At 37.9% G+C, this 19,642-nt stretch overlaps 1 protein-coding gene across 2 annotated transcripts in view; it reads right to left on the reverse strand.

Annotated features, from left to right (window-relative positions):
* Positions 1-19,642, reverse strand: part of ADAMTSL1 (ADAMTS like 1) — a 1,105,223-nt gene that overhangs the window by 422,644 nt on the left and 662,937 nt on the right. For both annotated transcript variants that reach the window (XM_018051922.1, XM_005683638.3), the window contains one exon: positions 18,120-18,247. In XM_018051922.1, coding sequence (XP_017907411.1) covers positions 18,120-18,247 — 128 coding nt within the window. The remainder of the gene's footprint in view (positions 1-18,119; positions 18,248-19,642) is intronic.

The following is a 19,642-nucleotide window of genomic DNA, read 5'->3' on the forward strand; positions in this document are numbered from 1 at the left end:
GAGAGCGAAAAAGTTGGCTTAAAGCTCAACATTCAGAAAACAAAGATCATGGCATCCAGTCCCATCACTTCATGGGAAATAGATGGGGAAACAGTGGAAACAGTGTCAGACTTTATTTTGGGGGGCTCCAAAATCACTGTAGATGGTGATTGCAGCCATGAAATTAAAAGACGCTTAATCCTTGGAAGAAAAGTTATGAGCAACCTAGATAGTATATTCAAAAGCAGAGACATTACTTTGCCGACTAAGGTCCGTCTAGTCAAGGCTGTGGTTTTTCCTGTGGTCATGTATGGATGTGAGAGTTGGACTGTGAAGAAGGCTGAGTGCTGAAGAATTGATGCTTTTGAAGTGTGGTGTTGGAGAAGACTCTTGAGAGTCCCTTGGAATGCAAGGAGATCCAACCAGGCCGTTCTGAATGAGATCAACCCTGGGATTTTTTTGGAAGGAATGATGCTAAAGCTGAAGCTACAGTACTTTGGCTACCTCACGCGAAGAGTTGACTCATTGGAAAAGACTCTGATGCTGGGAGGGATTGGGGGCAGGAGGAGAAGGGGATGACTGAGGATGAGATGGCTGGATGGCATCATGGACTCGATGGACGTGAGTCTGAGTGAACTCTGGGAGATGGTGATGGACAGGGAGGCCTGGCGTGCTGTGATTCATGGGGTCGCCAAGAGTTGGACACGACTGAGCGACTGAACTGAACTGAACTGAGAATGGGGGTTACCAGGATCCTGGAGGTGGAGAAGTTAGAGAGATGTGTTTTAAGAGAATGAACTTGCAACTAGTAGATAAATGAGTCCTGGAGATCTAAAGAACAGCTTAGTAATTATAGACAAGACTGCATTATAAACTTCAGAACTGCTGACAGACTAGATCTTAATTGTTTCCACTATAAAAAAGCAACAATAATTTATGCGACATGAGAGAAAACATTAACAGTCATACTGCAATGTATATATGGATTAAATCAACTTGCATGCCTTAAACTTGTACAACATTTTATGTCAATTATACCCCAATGAAAAGTATCTATAGATGACTATGCTTATATTGTATATTCATGATGTACTATATCTCTAAATAATAGAAATGTTCTAGTATGCATCCTTAGTGGTTTATCAATATTAATAGATAGAAGTATTTTCAACAAACATTAATGAATGTTTACTGACTCTGAATATGAATTCTCTTCTATGCACCCAACCGCCTCAGCCATGTGCTCCCAGACAACCATCTATATATCTAATAATAAGAAATTCACTTACAAGAGTATCCATAACAAATAATGTTTAATCTGGTAACATTTGCCAATGAAAAATTGATCTTAAATATAAAAAAATGTCTTTGACCTTCTTCATAGTAAACTTCAGGTTTTTTTTTTTTTCCCCTCTCATTTAAGGTTAAAGCTCCTTCATCAGACAAAGCCACCAAAATTCTAGGAGTAATGTATTCTCAACACACACACAGCCTCCTGTGGAAAAGGGCCTTTGAAACAAGGAGACAGAGGTCTTTGGTGCTGTGAGACATACAAATGCAAACAGAAAAAACATGTCCCCTATTAAGCACTCAGTTGAAACGTCCCGGAATCTCGCGGAGGATGTCATTGCTTTGCACTGCCTCCTGCATGTGATATATCACGTAGCTCAAACAGATCAGCGCAAAGGGAGAGATTTATTTATTTTTTTTCTGGCTAGCTAGATATGTAAGCCAAACTATTATGACAACTTGATAAATGCAGCTTTTGAAAATGCTTTCTGTTGTAATAATACGACAAACAACAAGGAGGCATGCAGCCAGGCGTCATCCATCAGGTGAGCTGGCCGGGAACAGACATGGCCCTGGTGTCATACCAGCTCTTCTCCATCTGCCAGGAACTCTGATGAGGCCTAAAGAACCGAAAGGAGAGTGCACCCCAAAGCTGCATTTTGAAAACAATTTTAAACTGAAGAGGGGGTAATGGAATCTCACCCTCAAAAACAGTGCCATAAACTGAGTCCTCAATGTGAAAGTGTTTCTTTGGCATAGGTAATGTATTTTTGTAACCTTAGTTTTACAATTCAACACTTCTGCTCTATGCTAATCTTTCATTATAAAAACGTTCTGAAGGCTGTGCCAGCTTGGAAACTCTGATTTATGTATACAGAGACAGTTACTATAACTTCATGTGCAGATTGAATTCAATATAAATGGAAACCTTGTAGGTTTAGGGAAAACAGTCTAAGATGACATCTCTGGATATTTGCTCTTCTCTTGACTCTAGGGAACTAAGAAAAGTGCCTTTATATTTTTACAGATTCTTGAGCAGCAGCTCAGAGTCTGCAAAGCTGCTCAATTAAAAGTTAGACCCATGAGTATATTACAGACTGAATTTTGGAGTTTGTCCTGTGCGTTTTCAATTGGTTTATTCGCTATTATGAGTGTTTGGTATGTTCTAAATTATGACTAGAAAAACAAGTGCCAACTTTTTCCCCCAAACAAGTATGATTTTACATATCTCTGCCTTGTCTTCAAAGGCAGACATGCTACAACAAAGCATCAAGTTCTCACAAATATGGGCTAGGGTTATGAAAGTGAGGAGTGTGCTCATGTAATCAAAAGAGAAGAACGTTAAGAACAATGACACTGGAAACCACAGTGATCATGCCCAGCTTCTAATGAAACCAGAAACTGCTCCAAGTAGACTTCTCAGATAATCTAATGAGACAATATACAACACACCATCTCAAAGTGAAGATGAGCCTCTGGGCAAGATGCTCAGGTTCACAAGCTTTGGTAGAATGCTTTCTGATTCACAGGCACTTCACACATTTATTGAGCATTCAATGGGAACCAGTACGAAGCCAGGCATTGTGAAAGGTACAACAATGAGCACTCCCCTGACCCTTCTCAAAGCCATAATTAAGTTGTAGAGAAGTCCATGAGTCCAAACAGAACACATATCGGTACAACGTAGGATCAACAACTAATGGGCATGGTCTGGAAACTAAACATGGAGAAACTGGACAGAGGGACCAATTGATGAGAGACAGAAGTAACTTATGAAGGTGATGTCTTAGGAGGCTGTCATTATGGGCCATTTGAGTCCCAACAGGGTGACGGGAGAAGGGAGAATTCAAGAAACAGCCTTGGCCTGTGAGCCACAACTACTGAAGTCCGTGCCCTAGAGCCTGTGCTCCATAATAACAGAAGCCACCACAATGAGAAGACCTTGCACCAAAACTAGAGAGAAGCCCTGATTCCCTGCAACTCACTGCAAGAGAAAGCCCTTGCACAGCAGTGAAGACCCGGCACAGCCAAAAATTATTTAATCAATTAATTAAAAAAAAAAAAAAACCACAGCCTACCCTCCCTACTCCAGCTTCTTAAAGTATGGCAGTAGGTTTTTGGACCCCACAGTCAATTCAGTCAATTCATTCAGTCTTGACTGAGAGCTTACTGTGTGCAAAACAGGAAGCTATAAAGGAAAGCCAAGATAAAACCTGTGCCCATGGTGCCGATAGTTTAGCGGAGGACAGGGTCTTAAAATAGCTATAACACAAGTCAAGCTATGTAAAAGTCACTAAAAATGGTGAAAACAATGCCTTAGAAATACAGCAAAGTGAGACTGGGGGGCCACTGCTGGAAGTAACTTTAAACAACTGAGGGCTTGTGGGCAGGGGCTGCAGGAGGCATTGTAAGAAGAGGGCTCATCAGGAGAAGAGGCACAGAGTTGGTAGCGTGGCCCCCAGTTGAAAGGATCAGGACACAGATCTGCAGCCACTCAGGATGCTTGTTACTTTAGAAAACGATTGTTTTAAAAATGTATTTTTGCCTATTTGTTTTTCTGCTTTGTAGTTTATTTATGTGATCTCTGAGCCCCAGTGCCCAGTGAAGCATGTCAGCACTCCACAAGCTTTTATTGAAACATGGAATGAAGGAGGGAGGGAGGGAGAGGGAGGGAAGGAAGAGGGAAAAGAGGGAAGAGAGGAGAGAGGAAGGAAGGAAGGAGAGGGGAAGGAAGGAAGGAGAGAGGAAGGAAGGAAGGTAAGGGATGAAGGTGCAGAACAGAGGGAAATGCTATACGGATAATTTCAGGTCACAAAGAAATTTTGGCCTCATATTGATCTAATTTTTGACCCTGAAACCCAATTAAAATCTTTCTAAAGTAAATCAAAGATGAAAAGTTTAAAATGAAATTAAATAGCTACTACAGGAAAGAAACTTTGGCTCTTTTCTACAGACATGTTTACTTTCACATATTTACTCAAAGTTGTATTCGTCTCTGCAATGCATTTGTCCCCTTGGAGAGAGGGCAAGGGGTGGGGGCCCAGGGACTGCTTGCTGCCTTTGGCTTGAGATCCACCAGCAGGAAGGACATGCACTTTATAATACATACACACATGCCATAAGGTTTGCAAATGACCTTACACTTGCTCAGTAGCCAAGAGAGGCAAAGAATGAGAATAAAAACAAATGTGTTTTAGCAACATCAAGTCCAACTTTTCCATCTTCCCCAGGAGGAAAATGTACATTATGAAACTCTAGGACTCTCACAACCTCACCCCATACAACCCTGGAGCTGGGAATTTATGAATTATTTTGGCTAGAGACAAAAGTTCTTCAATCCGCCCATATCACCCAGATGTCTGATGCAAAATGAGAGCCTGGAGAATCACATTTTTCTTTAAAACTATTCATATTCAGAGCAGTTTTTACTCCTCTTCGTGTCTTACAGCAAAATGGGTCACATATTTGATGTGGAGTTGAAAGGCACCTTAGACATTCTTTCAATATAAATATGTATTGAACACCTAATCTGTTCCAAGCACTGTCCACTGACATCATAGTGTGTGTGTGCTAAGTCACTTCAGTCATGTCTGACTCTGTGCAACCCCATGGACTGTAGCCTGCCAGGCTCCTCTGTCCATGAGATTCTCTAGGCAAGAATACTGGAGTGGGTTGCTGTGCCCTCCTCCAGGGGATCTTCCTGGTCCAGGTCTCTTAGATCTACCTGCATTGGCAGGCAGGTTCTTTACCACCAGTGTCATCTGGGAAGCTCAAGACATCATAGATGACCCACTAAATCCCACATCCAATGTCATACAGCTAGAAAAAAGTAGGGCCAAGCGTCACAATTAGTAGTTTGATAAAAGAATAAAAAGGATAATTCACAAAATAGGATAAAGTTTCTAACAGAGACAATGAAATGCATTGTTTTGTTGTTTTTTTAAGATCCAGGTTCCCAAATAGTTGACTGCTTCCCACAGGAAAGGATCTCTTATCTTGACTAGTAAGTTCCACTCCAAAGGCAAAGTAGAGGCTGGCCCTTAAGCTATTTGAACTTGGCATATGTAGTTATGGGCTTTGGCTGATGATCACACATAAATATGATGCTATCTATTGTTCTATACTTATTTTTTCTGTCTCGAGGTAAATAATTCATTCCCAAGTGTATGTAACTCTGATATCTCTCTGTTTTTCTTTTGCTCTTAATAGCTGGTGTCCCTTTTTCTTTAAATCTCTCTCACAAACACATAAACACACACACATACACACACATCCTTTCTTTCCTCTACTCCCCATCCCCAAGACTCAGTGGTTGAAACGAAGCAAAACAGATAAACTCCCCTTTTCTGTTGTACAAACTAGGCTCAAATAGAGGAAACAGAATTAAGGAAGTCTTTGGTAGGGGACAGGGATAATGACAGATGCTGAATTGAAGATGGAAAGTTAAACTCTATGGTTGAGAAATTTAATGAGCCTATATGCAGGGTGGGAATAGAGACAAAGATGTAGTGAATGAACCTGTCGACATGGGTGGGGGAAGGAGAGGGTGGGACTAATTGAGAGAGTAGCAATGACATATATACTCTGCCATGTATCAAATAGATAGCTAGTGGGAAGCAGATGTATTAACCCAGGGAGCTCAGCTCAGTGCTCTGTGACTAGAGGGGTGAGATGCGGTTGGGTGGGAGGCAGACACAAGATGGAGGGGATACATGTATACTTAGAGCTGATTCATGTTGTTGGACAGCAGAAACTAATACAACATTGCAAAGCAATTATACTCCAATTAAAAATAAATTTTAAAAAATGAAATTGAGTTTGGAAAGTTGATCTCAGAGAATTTGCATAAATCACGCCAATTACTAGGCATTAACTTAGTTATTCACTAACAACCTGGAGGCTCATAGAGTCATATCCATAGGCTTAATAATGGAATGGAAAAATTTTTGAGAAAATACTAAGTCTATTCACCACTCTAGGCAAGGTTGATATTGAGTGGGTGGTGGTTTTAGTCGCTAAGTAGTATCCGATTCTTTTGCAGCCCTGCCAGGCTGCTCTGTCCATGGGTTTTACCCAGGCAAGAATACTGGAGTGGGTTGCCATTTCCTTCTCCAGGGGATCTTCCTAACCCAGGAACTGAACTTGTGTCTCCTGCACTGCAGGCAGATTCTTTACCGCTGAATCGCCACAGAAGCACTCTTGATTTTGAATAATACCAGACAATTGGAGAACTACTCAGAAAGGTTATCGCCATGGCTCACAGGAGTACTGTGGCAAACCATTTCTTTCATATCCTGACATGCTGGTGTCTATGACTTTTCTTCCCACATTGCAGATTAAGTCATTTCATAAAAACCTGACTGAGAAATGTTAAACATAAATAAATCTCTTTACCAGAAAATATATTCTTTTTTTTCATTACTCCAGCCTCTAAATTCTTAGATTGCTGGAGACAAATGTCATCGTTTCACTATCATGCCATCCAGCAGAGCAACAGTTCTAAAGTTCTAACAGTGGATACACATTAAAGTTATTAGGAGAGCTTTTACAAAATTACTGATAGTAGAGCTCCAACCCCAGAGATTCTACTTTAATTGGTCTTTGGTGGAGCCCTGATATCTGTATCATTTATAAAGCTTTCCAGGTGACTCTACAGTACAGCTGGGTTAAGAACCACTGATACAGATTACTGTCGTTTAGTTGCTAAGTGGTGTCTGACTTTCACGATTTCATGGACTGTGGCCTGCCAGGCTCCTCCATCCATGGGATTTCCCAGGCTAGAATACTGGAGTGGGTTGCCATTTCCTTCTCCATGAGATCTTCCTGATCCAGGAATTGAACCCATGTTTCCTGCATTGGCAGGCAGATTCTTTACCACTGAGCCACCCAGGAATCCCACAGAGTATTACCTATTTACAAAACTTCCGTTTACAGAACTTCTATTTACAGAAATATTTAAGAGAAATTCTCTTAGCTCTTAAAATACATTGCAACTATAATCAGTAGAAACTCAATATTATGATAAATTCTCAATAGCAAATGCCTGTTCCTTGAACTTTATATCCTAAGTTATACTTAGGAACTTGTCTAATACATAGTAGATATTTAACAAATATTAACTGAATGCATAAAAACTGAGATTCAGTCTTAAAGGTCATATGTTTCTAAGAATTTATTTATTTTTTCTAGGTTTTCCTATTTTTTGGCACATAATGGTTCATAACAGTCCTTATCAGTCTTTTAATTTCTTTTTTTTTTCAAGGCAAAGACACACAATGTAATTTTGTTTATGTCGAAATCAGTGAAACAAAATATTCACTGCAAGGTACAGACTTTCTTAGCATTAAAAAATCTTATATTTGGATATGAAATATCCTGCTGAAATTGAAAATGTTTTATTTTTTTAATTTTTATTTTTACTTTATTTTACTTTACAATACTGTATTGGTTTTGCCATACATTGACATGAATCCGCCACGAGTGTAACATGCGTTCCCAAACATGAACCCCCCTCCCACCTCCCACCCCATAACATCTCTCTGGATCATCCCCATGCATCAGCCCCAAGCATCCTGTATCTTGTATCAAACATAGACTGGCGATTCATTTCTTACATGATAGTATACATGTTTCAATGCCATTCTCCCAAATCATCCCACCCTCTCCCTCTCCCTCTGAGTCCAAAAGTCCACTCTACACATCTGTGTCTCTTTTGCTGTCTCGCATACAGGGTCATCATTACCATCTTTCTAAATTCCATATATATATGTTAGTATACTGTATTGGTGTTTTTCTTTCTGGCTTACTTCACTCTGTATAATCAGCTCCAGTTTCATTCATCTCATTAGAACTGATTAAAATGTATTCTTTTTAATGGCTGAGTAATACTCCATTGTGTATATGTACCACAGCTTTCTTATCCATTCACCTGCTGATGGACATCTAGGTTGTTTCCATGTCCTGGCTATTATAAGCAGTGCTGTGATGAACATTGGGGTACACTTGTCTCTTTCAATTCTGGTTTCCTCGGTGTGTATGCCCAGCGGTGGGATTGCTGGGTACATCATAATGTTTCCTCTTTCATTTCTGATTTTATTTGCATCTTCTTTCTTTTTTTCCCCTCAGGCTAGCTAAGGGTTTGTCAATTTCACCTTTCAAAAACCAAATTCTCGGTTTGGTTGATCTTTTCTATTGTTTCTCTATACTCTATTTGATTTATTTTTGCCCTAGTTCTTATTACTTCTTTCCTCTGCTAAAATGCGGGCTTAGTTTGTTCTCCTTTTTCTAGTTCAGACCAATAGCAGACAAAAATGTTGAAGGAGTAATCTAAAACCTCATGACAAACAAAAGTCCAGGACCAAGTGGTTTCACAGGTGAATTCTAAAAAACATTTTACAAATAATTAATGTAATTTTTCTTAAATTCTTCCAAAAAAACCAGAAGGAATATTTTCGAACTCAAAACCTGAACAAGAAAAACAAAGCTGGAGGCATCACACTTTCTGGTTTCAAACTATATTACAAAGTTATAGTAATCAATACAGTATGGAACTGGAACAAAAACAGGCATATAGACCAATGGAACAGAATAAAGAGTCTGGAAACATACCTGTGCCTATACAGTCAACTAATCTTTGACAAGGTGCCAAGAACACAATGGGGAATAGGTAGTCTCTTCAATAAATGGTATTTATTTAAATGGTATAATAGGAAAATTGGATAGCCATTTGCATGAGCCCTTATCTCATACCAAGTAATAAAAATTAACTCAAAAATCTATTTCATCTAAGAAAAATCTAAGTCTTTCATCTCAAAGACTTAAACATGTCTTTATTAAACTATAAAACTGCTAGAAGAAAACATAGAGAATAAAGCTTCTTGACACTGATATTAGCAACAATTCACTGATCATAACAGCAGATGCACAGGCAAACACTGACAAGTGAAGTTGCATCAAACTAAAGAGCTTCTATACAACAAAGGAAACAGTCAACAGAGTCAAAAGTCAACCTACCTAGTGGAAGAAAACATTTACAAACCAAATGTCTGATAAGGGGTTAATATCCAAAATATATTTAAAAACTCATATAACTCAAGAATTAAAAAAAAAACCCAATTAAAAAAAATGGTCAAAGGACCTGGATAGACCTTTCTCAAACAACAACAACAACAACAAAAAACAGACATACAAGTGAACAAAAGATGCATGAAGACACATTCATCATCACTAACTATCAGAGAAATGGAAATCAAAACCACAAGGGAACATCATTCACATCTGTTAGAATGGTTATCATCAAAAAGACAAGTGGAAGAAGATGCAGAGAAAAGGGAGCCTTATGCATTGTTGATGGAAATGTAAATTGGTGAAGGCATTATGAAAAACAGTATGAGGATTCCTTGTAAAATTAAACACAACTACCATAAGACCCAGCAATTTCATTATGGGGTATAAATTCAAAGGAAATGAAATCTGAATCTTGAACAGGCATATACTCATGTCCATTGTAGCATTATTCATAACATAGTTAAGATATGAAAACAACTTAGAAGGCCCTAGATGAATGAATAGATAAAGAAAATGTGGTACGTACATACAATGGAATATTATTTAGTCTTAACAAAAATGGGGATCCTGACATTTGTGACAGCACAGATGAACTGAAGGACATCATGCTGATTGAAAGAAGCCAGACACAGAAAGACAAATACCAAACGATTCTGCTTATATGTGGAATCTAAAACAGTAAAATTCATTGAAGCAGAGAGCAGAACAGTGGTTGCCAAGTGCAGTGGTGAGTGGGCAGGGGTGGGGTGAGATGGAGATGTTGGTGAAAGGGGATGAAGTTTCAGTTATGTAAGATGAATGAGTTTTGAAAATCTAAAGTACAGCATGATAATAATGACAGTTAAAAATGCTGTACTTTATACTTGAAATTTGCTAAGAACATAAATTTTAAATCTTCTCAACACACACACACTCTAAATACATAGAAGGGATGGATACACTACTTGGCTTGATTGTGGCGATCTTTTCATGATGTATTCATTTATCAAAACATCAAGCTGTACACCTTAAATGTACATTATTTTTAGGTATCAAGAATACCTCAATTAATAAGCTTTTTTTAAAAAAGAAAACTGGGGAGAAATGAAAACATCAGAAAATCTATTGAACTAACCAAATAAGGAATTTTTAAATAAACAGAAAAGGCCAGCCAAGAGTAACAGAGTCCCAGTATGGCTAGTAAAGGTTATGGACACCAAACATATTCCTAACCATCTTTTATTCCAACAAACAGGTTTATGGGACAAACCAGGCATAAAGTGGCCCCAAACACTCAGTCATTGCCTTTAGTGTATTCTGCTCCTGAAAGGAGACCAGATTATGGAACAAAACATCCTTCTAAAATATATGACCTGGAATATTAGAAGTACTGGTAATATATTTAGACTAGGCTTTGACCCAAAAGTAAAAGGAAGGCAACCACAGACTCTCAAACATATATCCCCAAACGTGAAATCTCCTCAATATAAACGACGTGACTAGTCGGACTCATTCTGAATTTGTGTATCTTTCTGTTAAACAAACCTCAGACACGTCCAAGAAAAACAAGGCTGATAACACACAACATTAGATGAAGAATAACAGATAAATCTTGCTTTGGGGCTCACTTGGGCTGAAAGTTTTAAAACCTCTTAAAACAAGTCTTGTGAACATTAATTGGATGTTATGATAGAGATGAGGTTAAATTTTTAAAAGAGAAAATTTCTGTTTGAGAAGCCAAATCTTAACATTAAAATTTCTCTTTTGGTATTATTACACATCAAATCTTAACATTAAAAATGTCTTTTGGTACTTATCATTATAAAGTTTATAAATTATTTGCTAACTAAACCATCTATTCATGTAAGTATCAATATTATTATGGGAGAAAAACTGCGTTTGCAATTAAAAAGTCAGAGGAGTTAGCTTATTTTCCCTTAGCACGATTATTATGAAATGACAAGGTTGAATGATCTTCCTTATTCCCATGAGATAAGACTCCTTGGGGCTATTTATTTTAATTTTTCTATGTTTATATTGACAACATTCTAGCAGCCACATCCCTTTAGAATAATATCATAATCTTAATTTTTTTAGGTACCTCTATGGTGTGATGATTTTATCTCTTGTTCATGTAATAATTTTGTTCAACTCAAAAAAAACTGTATTCAACTCAAGAATTCAATTCATGGACTTCCCTGGTGATTCAATGGTTAGGAATCCACCTTCCAATATAGGAGATGCAGGTTCTATCCCTGGTCCTAGTTGGGGAGTTAAGATCCCACATGCCCTGGAGCAACTAAGCCTGTGAGCCACAACTAGAAAGAGCCAGCATGCTATAACTAAGACCAACGCACCCAAAAATAAATAAATAAGTACTTTAAAAAAAAAGAATTCAATTTAAAATGTTTTAATTTAAAAAAATGTTTTCACTTAAAAAAACGTTTTCAACTTTTATAGGTATGCCTTTTGTTTGTTCCTTGGCCATTTATGAAGTTGACAAGGTTTTCATCTAATCAGTAGTTGGAATTTAATAAAGTACTCATACTCAATGTATTAATCTATTCTATTAATCTATTAATCCATAGTGTTAATTAGTCTGGAGATTGATTTGGCATTTCAGAAAGTAAAAAAGGTCATAAAAGACATTTAAATCTTCTTCAGCCACCAATGCAAAGGTTGACACTATACTTAAAAAGTATCAGCTGACTAAATGCAGTCATAAATGAGCTACAATGAACACCTTTGACCTTCGACACAGACCTAATACAGTGATACGTGTGATGTCAGACACACTACTCTTTTTTTTTAATTTATTTATTTTAATTGGAGGCTAATTACTTTACAATATTGTGGTGGTTTTTGATGTACAATGACATGAATCAGCCACGGGTGTACATGTGTCCTCCCATCCCAAACACCTCTCCCTCCTCCCTCCCCATCCCATCTCTTTGGGTTGTCCCAGTGCACCAGCTTTGAGTGTCCTGTTTCATGCAGCGAACTTGGACTGGTTATATATTTCACATATGAGAATATACATGTTTCAATCCTGTTCTCTCAAATCATCCCACTGTTGCCTTCTCCCCCAGAATCCAAAAGTCTGTTCTTTATATCTGTGTCTCTTTTGCTGTCTTGCATAAAGGGTTATTATCATCTTTCTAAGTTTCATATATATGCATTAATATACTGTATTGGTGCTTTCTTCCTTTCATAATAGGCTCCAGTTTCATCCACCTCATTAGAACTGACTCAAATGTGTTCTTTTTCATAGCTGAGTAATATACCATTGTGTATATGTGCCACAATTTTCTTATCCATTCATCTGCCGATGGACATCTAGGTTGCTTCCATGTTCTAGCTATTGTAAACAGTTTTGCAATGAACATTGGGGTACATGCAGACACACTAGTCTTAAGGGCCTTATGCATCTGGAATTCCTTTTGGGCAAAGTTAAATGACCCAGCTGAAGACAAACTTGGAGCTCTCAGAAACAGATCTTTAGTACCAAAGTGTTAAAAATATGGTCAAGTAATTCAGGTTGAAGGATTGTTTCCACTAAACTAAACATAATACTAGGTCATTCAGAAAAGTGAATTTGCTAGAAATACTATTTCAGAGTATTACATGGGAGAGGTAGAGAACTGGGGAGAGAAGAAGCAGCTTTTCGAGGTAGTTAGTACATTGTTTAATTCACTTGCAAAGAAACAAATGACCATCATAAAGTACAAGTAAGTAGACTTTGTTTTCTAATTTAAAAAATAAAAGCAGACATTATATACTACTTGGCAATTTGCAACAATTGCATTATTAGAGAAAGCCAATGAAACCTAAACGAATCTTATAGAAACTAGTAAAACTTAGAAAAAAACTTACACAGGGCCTTCTTTCATTGCTCAAACCAAAGTTATAGCAAAATGCAATAATAAATGCTCCATATCAGAAACTGGGAAAATCAAGCACTGATTCTTTTCTGTGAGCACAGAGAAAAGACAGGAGAGAAACTAAGCACATGATTCTGCTCACTATCTCTCTGGGTCAGGGCTGCTTTCCCAGCGTTAAGCACTGCCAGTTGAGAATGAAGGGTTTTATATGTAATGCTTGTTTATAATTTCACTGTGGTTTTTTTTTTTTCCACTGATTTTTTTTTTTTTTTCAAAAGATCGCTCTGAGAAGATGTTCTACACTCAAGGGGTTAACCAAGCCTCCTCCAAACTCCTAGTCCATCAGGGAACATAGTACTTAACTCCAGAAGGAGAGTCATCATCTATTCCACAAAATACGTTTTCACTTCCTTTACAGTTTTATAATACTGGGAATAGAATAATTATTTTCTGATAGATTTAAAGCTGTTAATATCAGACATTAATGTGAACAATGACATCATATCACTAGGACTGGAAAATTAGCCTGGCAGATTAATGCAGCAAGGGATGGAAGTTACTTGGGGTGAACTGGAATGCTGACCATTTCACTACAACACACATTCTAGTTACCTGCTGGGCCTGTAAGGACATATACATTCATAACGTCTGATCTTTCCCAAGAGTTAATAAGGTGACTGAACTGAACTTGGATGTATAAATATGGAGTGGAGAGATGAGAGAAAACCCAGTAAGTCCGTTAACCATTAAAAATGAATTGCCGTTCATCGTAGCACTGTTTATAATAGCCAGGACATGGAAACAACCTAGATGTCCATCAGCAGATGAATGGATAAGAAAGCTGTGGTACATATACACAATGGAGTATTACTCAGCCATTAAAAAGAATACATTTGAATCAGTTCTGATGAGATGGATGAAACTGGAGCCGATTATACAGAGTGAAGTAAGCCAGAAAGAAAAACACCAATACAGTATACTAACACATATATATGGAATTTAGAAAGATGGCAATGACAACCCTGTATGCAAGACAGCAAAAAAGACACAGATGTGTATAACGGACTTTTGGACTCAGAGGGAGAGGGAGAGGGTGGGATGATTTGGGAGAATGGCATTGTAACATGTATACTATCATGTAAGAATCGAATCGCCAGTCTATGTCCGACGCAGGATACAGCATGCTTGGGGCTGGTGCATGGTGATGACCCAGAGAGATGTTATGGGGAGGGAGATGGGAGGGGGGTTCATGTTTGGGAACACATGTACACCCGTGGTGGATTCATGGCAATGTATGGCAAAACCAATACAGTATTGTAAAGTAAAATAAAGTAAAAATAAAAATTAAAAAAAAATGAATTGCCACATTCTTAGATATACCCATCATGTAAAATTAGACATTTAATTTTCAAATACATGAGCTGTTTAAAGTATCTTTGATATTAATTTTTTATTTGATATTAATTTCTCATTTAAGTGCTTTCTTTGCTACAATCACTCTTTAAATCTTTTACTGAATTCAGAATTTTATTGAGTGGGCTTCCCTGGTGGCTCAGATGGTAAAGAATCTGCCTGTAATACAGGAGACCCAGGTTTGATCCATGGGCCAGGACGATTCCCTGGGGAAAGGAATGGTTACCCACTCCAGCAGTTTTTCCTGGAGAATTCCATGGATAGAGGAGCCTGGTGGGCTACAGTCCATGGGTCACAAAGAGTGACTGAGAGACTAACACTAAATATATATCACTAAAATAACTTTACTGAGACTTTCAATGCCTAAGTCAAAGATCTCTCTTGGTAAATGTCACATTCCACTTGAAAATATGTGGGTTATTTTCAAATATCTTGATATTAATTTCTAACATAATTCTACAGTGATAAGAGAACAGACTCTGTATGATTTCATTTCTAGACCATTAAATTTTTGCACTTTGTTTTATGTCCCTGGAAATATTCCAGAGTCTCCTAGTTTACAGTCTATGGGAACTTGAATAGAATTTGTATTCTACTGTTGTGTGAAACTGTATAAATCTTAATTATGTTGAATTGGTTCATGGTGCTTTTCAGGTCTACTGTATCTTTCTAATTTTCTATATATTCATTTTATTAAATTTTGAGAGTTTGATACTGAAACACCAACTAAAAATCTTAATTTATCTACTTAAACAATAATTGTTATAGTGGAACTATATGTAACTTGGCTCTGTATTTTCAAAGTCTCCTGTAAATGTGTTATAATACTTTCATAATTTAAAAAATATGTAAATGAATTTCCACAAAAGACCATCTATGGTAGACTACAAAATTGGTCCCAATTCTTTACCAACCTGGCGTCACATGCCTTTCCTTGTAACATTTTTGCTCTCCCACACTGACTTTGAACTTGGCCAGGTAATTTACTTTGGCCAATGTACATCTTCAGAAAAAATGTGCAGAGCTATTTATCTGTGTGCACATACAGTAGGACACCATTCTTCAATAGGGCTTGTGTTGTGAAGTGACTTTATACTGAACTATACTGACTCTCATGCGAAGAGTTGACTCATTGGAGAAGACTTTGATGCTGGGAGGGATTGGGGGCAGGAGGAGAAGGGGACGACAGAGGATGAGATGGCTGGATGGCATCACTGACTTGATGGATGTGAGTCTGAGTGAACTCTGGGAGTTGGTGATGGACAGAGAGGCCTGGCGTGCTGCGATTTGTGGGGTCGCAAAGAGTCGGACACGACTGAGCGCCTGAACTGAACTGAACTGATACTGACTCTGATTCTCTTGAGAAAAACAACACATGGGGTGATTCAGCTCTGCAGTCCATTTTTTCCCTATTTCTTTATATTCCTACCAGATTTGGAAATGCCATTTGTTTGAAATCTTTTTTCTTCTTAAAATCCCTAAAGAATAGGTGGTTCACTCTTCTCCCTATTTTTTATTATTTCCCATCTACTGCAGTATGGGTTTATTCAATGCATTTTTTAAAATATTTGAAAGTCAAATAGGACATATATATGTTTATAAATTTTAGAATTTTCATTCTGCTTTTTCAGTTCATTATAAGTAGACAACAACCAATATTTTTCATAGTACCTTTTTTTTTTTTAAAAAGTGGTCACACCCTTTCTCTTTAAGATTTTTTTTTAAAATTGGAGTACTTTGCAAAATGTTGTGCTAGTTTCTGCTTTACAATGAAGTATCTTAACAAAATCTTAATGACTGGGGTTTTAATATACTAGGTGACAAACATGGTAGTTTTGAATTTCACAGGACACTCATGTTTGATGATTTGCCAAATGACAGACTTTTGCTTGTGGTTCTAATTCATTCCTGAAGCTGTTTCTCAGTCTCTCCCTCAGTACAAGATGCTCACAATGTAACATTTACATTTCTGAGCCAATATGAAATTTCCCATACATTTCATACCAGCTTTGTGAAACACATGTTTTGGCTCATCCCTACAGAATATTTCAGCATGCTAATTTGGGCAAACTATATAATAGGAATATTCCAAATTTGTACATTTTGGCTTTACTGTGTACATTTATTTTCAGTTATATCTCACAGTCCACCATGAAGCAACATGTAGTGAGGATTTACAAAGTTTTGATATTCAAGATTAAGAGAATAGGTGAATTCATAAGGATGAAAGATCTATTCTTTCTATTTAGCTCATAGATCTGGTTTGATATGAAGCTGGCCTCCAAAGAAGACAGACAAACTTACCAGTTGTTGTAACCAACAGGCTCATCTTCAGGGTAGACCCAAATACTAGAATGGCTAAATACTAGAACTGATCTGGTAACTTTCAAGATATGGCTTTTAGTCATGTTTCCCAGAGTATGTTATTTACACTGGGGCCTCTGTGGAACCAAAATGATCTCTAGTTATCAATGGATCCAGTGAGGAAACATCTATCGAGCTTTCACTATCTCTCAAATTCTGTACAGACCTGGAGGATACGGAAAAAAGTAAGACTTGGACCCTGATTTCAAAAAAATTCTCACTCTAATTAGAATAAATTGATGTTTTCCTGAAACTACATCTCATCACTTTCTGTTGCTTATGAAAAGTCTAGAAAAATCAGCAGATGCATAGTTTGTCCTTCCTCTGTTTCACATATTATAATATAGAATAATTTTGATCAAACCTCTTCCTTGCCATATGTAATACTTTTCACTGACAAATAAAATCTTTCATTAAAAATATTACCATAGTACTTTGTATTTTATAGTTTGGAGAAAAATCTAATCATAGACCACACAGCTCAAGAAGTTTTGACTTATCATTATTCTAAGTAAAGACTTTCCAGTCCAACACCTCAAGCCTTTTCCTTTCAGCTTAGGAACTGTGAGCCACTCTTACTTCCCCTTTCATCATCGCTCCCACTATTCACATCCCAACTTCCACAGCAGTTTCTATTCTTCCAAATTTTCTTACATGCACAACTCATCATTCAGGAAACTGAATGACTTTGGGGAACTTCTGATCATTAAAACATCTAAAAAATCACATAACCTTCATTTTCAAACTACTGGTAACATTAGAATAACATAATAGGCTATTAACACTAATATTTTTGTTTTTAGTCACCACAGTTGTGAAGATGGTACCAAAAGTATAATAAATTATGGAGCTATCGATACTACATCCATTTTTGAGAATTCATTTCTAATAATATATTTTCCTTCCAGTTCTAACATGAAAACATAAGAAAATTTGCTTGGTAAATGAGATAAATTCTACATAGCTTATCACATAAGGGCATCTAAATACCCAGCAGGAGATGGTCATATTCATTTCTTTGGGCCTGCCTTTCATTCCTTCACTCCGGACTTGCGCGCAACAAAATGCTACGCTTTACCCCCAAAGTACGGCTCCAGCCTGCTCCCTTGGCGTCCTGTAAGGGAAGCCTGTGCGTTCAGGACTTACTTGCTGCTGAGGCAGCGTCTCAGCGAGTAGGAGGCCCCTCCGCCGCAGGTGCGTGAGCACTCGCTCCACGGGCCCCAGGCGTCCCACAGGCCATCGCGGTCCTCCTCAGAGCGTGCGGTCCTGGAGCTCTGTGAGGAACGAGAGCATGATCAGTATGAGTCCTCAGCGAACCTGGAAACGTGTGTCCTAAACCGCGGGTGGCCTAGAGTGTCTGTACATGATGGCCTTGTTGAGGACGAAGCGGAGCTCAACTTCTCAGAGTCTTTCCAATTTAATAATATACATATGTTTAGGCGGAGGAATATTTGAGTACATATGTTTAGGCGGAGGAATATTTGAGTGCAAGGACCCCAGGCTGTGACTGAAAAAGACAAGGGCCTGCATTAATGGGAGTGAATGGAAAAAGGCGGCCAGATATAGCAGTCTGGGTCAGAGGAAGGTAAACTGCACTGAAGTCAAAAGTTTCATGAGGCCTCTCTTTGCTTCTCTGTAAAGAAAGAAGCCGCACTCAAGAGATGTTTCTGCTCTGAGAAAACGGACATGTGCATACCATCACAGCTTTCCAAAATTTAGTGATTTATACAATGGACTTTTTTTTTTAATGAAGCAGCATCATTCTTGGTTTTTAGATTTGTCAATGAGAATAACGGTATGAATTAACTTTAGTAATACAAGGACTAGACAGACAGATTTGCTTGTTATTGACAGACTTCCTAGTGAAATCTGCATTTACTCTAAGGAAAGCTGTATGTGTAAGTGTCCATGTAGTGCTTCACATTTCTTAGAAGAGTTAAAGAGAAAACTGGTGCCAATCTTATAATAGTTAATAGAACAAATTTCGGAGTTAGACACTGCTTGGGTTTGGATATGGATTCTGTTTTTTAACTAATTATGTGTTTGTGCACAAGTAATTTCCCACCTCTCTACATTTCAATTTTCCTTTCTATAAAATGGGGATAATGTAACCATGCCACAACATCCACGTGTGTCCCTGTGCACATGCACGCGCACGCGTGTGCACACACACATACTGTAAAAAGACTAGTTACATAAACTAAGGATGAGTTTCAGAGTAAATCACCAATAAATATTACTGATTATTGTTATTATAAATTGAGAACATGCCTTTATGTATGTTCACAGTTGTATTAGTCTGTTTATGCTGCCATAACAAATTATCAGACTAGATGTCTTAGCGGAAATCCATTGTTTCACAATTCTGGAATCAAAGTCCAAGGCCAGGATGCCAGCATGGTTGGCTCCCAGTGAAGACTTTCCGGTTAGGTTGCAGATGGCTGCCTGTTTACCATGTGGTCATATGACCTCCACTTTCTGTGAGTAAGAGAGGGAGAGTGAGCTCACTGGTGTCTCTTGTTAGTAGTGCATTAATCACATCATGAGGGCCCATCCTTACAACCTCATCTAAACTAATTCTCTCCTAAAGGCTCTGTCTTCAAAGAGCATCACATTGAACATGAGGGTTTCAACATTTGAATTTGGAGAGGACATAGCTCAGCCCATAT

The sequence above is a fragment of the Capra hircus genome, chromosome 8 (genome assembly GCF_001704415.2).
Source record: "Capra hircus breed San Clemente chromosome 8, ASM170441v1, whole genome shotgun sequence".
In the NCBI taxonomy this organism is placed as follows: domain Eukaryota; kingdom Metazoa; phylum Chordata; class Mammalia; order Artiodactyla; family Bovidae; genus Capra; species Capra hircus.